This window comes from Lipotes vexillifer, unplaced genomic scaffold, assembly GCF_000442215.2.
Source record: "Lipotes vexillifer unplaced genomic scaffold, Lipotes_vexillifer_v1.1 scaffold684, whole genome shotgun sequence".
Classification (NCBI taxonomy): Eukaryota; Metazoa; Chordata; class Mammalia; order Artiodactyla; family Lipotidae; genus Lipotes; species Lipotes vexillifer.
In genome coordinates, this window is record NW_006797362.1 from 1135701 (window position 1) to 1138961 (window position 3261).

Genomic DNA, 3261 nt, shown 5'->3' on the forward strand with positions numbered 1-3261 from the left:
TTCACTGAGTATATAATAAAGTAAGACTTAATTCTTATGCCCTTTGTAGGGACTTCTCATGCTATTGATTTCTCCTGTTAATAAATCCATTGAGAAAAAAGAAAACATAGTCATCACAGTGACACTGCTGTTGCTTCAGTAAATGGCATCAAGATAACAGAAATACAAACAAATCTCTTTCAGTAGAAATAGACATTACACAACAAAGAAACAAAAAAGGAATTTACATGTATTTGGAAGCATGACTGTTTATGAACAAAATCTGTGGTGTGAGTGCTTTTAAGCATGGGTGCACAGGGATTTAGGAGGATTCTCTTCCTGTTTCTGGAAGTCATTAACAAAAATATCAGTAACACTAGTGATTCAGGTATAAAAAGGAATCATTCCTTTTTGGTTTTCTGCTCTGGCTTTCTTTTTTTTTTTTGGCGGTACGCGGGCCTCTCACTGTTGTGGCCTCTCCCGTTGCGGAGCACAGGCTCTGGACGCACAGGCTCAGCGGCCATGGCTCACGGGCCCAGCTGCTCCGCGGCATGTGGGATCCTCCCGGACCAGGGCACGAACCCGTGTCCCCTGCATTGGCAGGCGGACTCTCAACCACTGTTCCACCAGGGAAGCCCTGCTCTGGCTTTCTTGAGGTGGGCTGCTGTCTTCCTGTGGTGCAGGATTAGCAATGATTAGTATTCCTCATCTGGGGTTCTCAGTTGGAAATACGTACAGCCTTTGCAGCCTCCTGTCCCCAGGAGCACGGGGGTTCCTCAGCCGTTTTCGTGATTTAAAAAACGAAACAATTATTTCTGTCAAATTAGTTATTAAGTCACAGGAAAAAGATATTTTTTACACAACTGTCATTTGAAAGCAAACTATTTATAAATGAAAGAAAAGATACTAATCAAATGAACAGACTGCAGATAACCCAGCACCTTTTTCTTGTCTTGAGAGTCAGAGGTTGGTAACGTTGGCTTTTCCTACCCCCATCTCTCTTCTCCATCAGTTGGCACAGTTATAGATTTTACTTCCCTGGTGATTCTTCCTTTGGTTTCCATTCTCCCTGCTAATCCTCTGTCACACCCTCTGCCTGTTACTTGAAGACTGTTTACAGTTTGTTTCTGTTTTTTCTACCTGTAGTTTCTTCCTCGGGCAGTTCATCTTATTTGCCAGCTGAATTTTCTTACATCATCATCCCTATGCAAACAAGTTCTGATATGGCCGGTTGGAGCCGGATGAGGTGCACGCCCGTCAGGGTACATTCGGCTCGGGGCTCCGGCCTGCCTGTAGCTTCGCCACCCACTGCCCCTTTGGGCTCGCTTAGATCCAGCTAAGCTACAGCAGTCGCTCTTTCCCGCTCACACCCCGATCTTTCTCATCTCCACACCTTTGCTCTCTGACATTGTCTTTTTGTATAATTTTTCCTAGATTTCAAGGCCCCTTTTCAGTGCCACCCGTTTCCATGAGGGCCTTTCCTTATGCCCTGAGCCACGGTGATCCCTTTTCTGCCTTTGGACTCTTGTAGAACCTGACCTTGTTAAACTTTTCTTAGTAGATATAGCCTCCTGAATGGGTATTTCTTACCTCTCACCCTCTTGCATGCCACACGCAGCCCTCAATGTTTGCTCCTGTTGCAGTACAGTGCCTTGTAACCTACACACTTAACAGAAATTCGTTCGACTTAATGGGCTTTTTCTTTAGGTCACCGTACAGTGTTTAAATTATACTGACAACTTTGCCACGTGGAAATGTCTGAAAACTAAGACTAGTTTACTTCAACAGATCATCATTACTTAAGGAAAATTCTTTGCTCGTGTTTTTATTTCGTAGTAATAGAAGGGATCTCAAGACATAAGGGTAAAGCAAAAGTCATTTTAAATGCTGTTGATGGTGCCACTCTACTACCTATAATCACTGTCCTATTGTAGCAGCATTTGGGGATGGGAATAGTTTCAGCTAGTCAACAGTACATTATGAAATTTAAAACTTTCCTCTCCCCCCACCCTTACCTTTTATAATTCAAAAAGGTGTAACATCTAAATTCTCAGCATTTAGTCTTCAGATATTCTCAGGGATAGCTCCTTCTTAATTTCCTGGTGAGTGTGTGAGTGGCACTGTATAGCTATATGGAGACCTTGATCTTTCTGAGCTCTCTAGGGAAATACGCACTCTATTTGGTATTTAAGGAAATGTCCTTGGAAGGCTTGATTATGAGTTCTGTTGGACTTACCTGGGTCTTGAAAGTGTTGGTCTCATTTTTCATATACAAAGTATCTTACATCACTTCCCTCATCCTTTCTCCCTCACTGGCTCAACCAATCAAATGTCATTTCCAGCTCCCTAAGGGGGACCTCAGACTGGGCTTTCAGTGCATTTGATGTATTTGCTCATCTCGCCGGAGCACATGTCTCTCTTTCAGCTCATGACACTGAGAGGGTCAGTGCTGGAGGATGCCATACCCTCAACGGCAAAGCACTCGACCGCCCGGGGACTGCCCCTGAAGGAAGTGCTGGAGCACGTGATTCCTGAGCTCAACGTCCAGTGCCTGCGGTTGGCCTTCAACACCCCCAAAGTCACAGAGCAACTCATGAAACTGGATGAACAGGGGGTAAGTGTGGCTACCAGGGGAGAACATTCTTGCTGCTCAGGTTTCCACTAGGCATCCAGAATACAGACCTGAATCGTTCTTTATTTTTTCCCCTGCATCGGCAGGCAGACTCTCAACCACTGCGCCACCAGGGAAGCCCTGAATAATTCTTTTTTGATGGGGAAAACTGATACTATTTTTTGTGAAGGAACTTCTCTTTGCATTTATTCACTTTCTTTTTTCTTAACTCTGAACATTTCTCATCTGTTGAAATTCTCTTTGTCAGGACTGACACAGTACTTAAACAATGTTCAGCTCTTTGGGTAATCTTCCATAAATGCAATGAATTTTTCAAATACTCCAGGAATAAGTAGTAGCAATAACAGTAATAACAATAGCTAACACTAATGAACATATTCACCAGGCTCTGTTTTAAGTATCTTAATATGTTATCCCAACTATTGTCCCAGCCCCAAGAAAATGATACCATTTTTATCCCCATTTTAGACATGAGGAATCTGAGGTAGAGAGAGGTTCAGTAGTAAGTCCAAGTTCACACAGTTGATAAGTTCAAAGCCTGTACTGGGAGCCACTACTCCACACCATTCTTAAAAGCTTTAATTTTTAGTCTATTAATACCACCAAAAATGTATTTTAGCCGAGGTGTTTAAATAAAAAATTCAAAATTT

The 3261-nt window shown here is 42.9% G+C and overlaps 1 protein-coding gene across 1 annotated transcript in view; it reads left to right on the plus strand.

Annotated features, from left to right (window-relative positions):
• Positions 1 to 2644, plus strand: part of SIPA1L1 (signal induced proliferation associated 1 like 1) — a 27940-nt gene extending 25296 nt beyond the window's left edge. The window contains exon 3 of the mRNA XM_007469299.1: positions 2405 to 2644. Coding sequence (XP_007469361.1) covers positions 2405 to 2644 — 240 coding nt within the window. The remainder of the gene's footprint in view (positions 1 to 2404) is intronic.
• Positions 2645 to 3261: the final 617 nt, after the last annotated feature.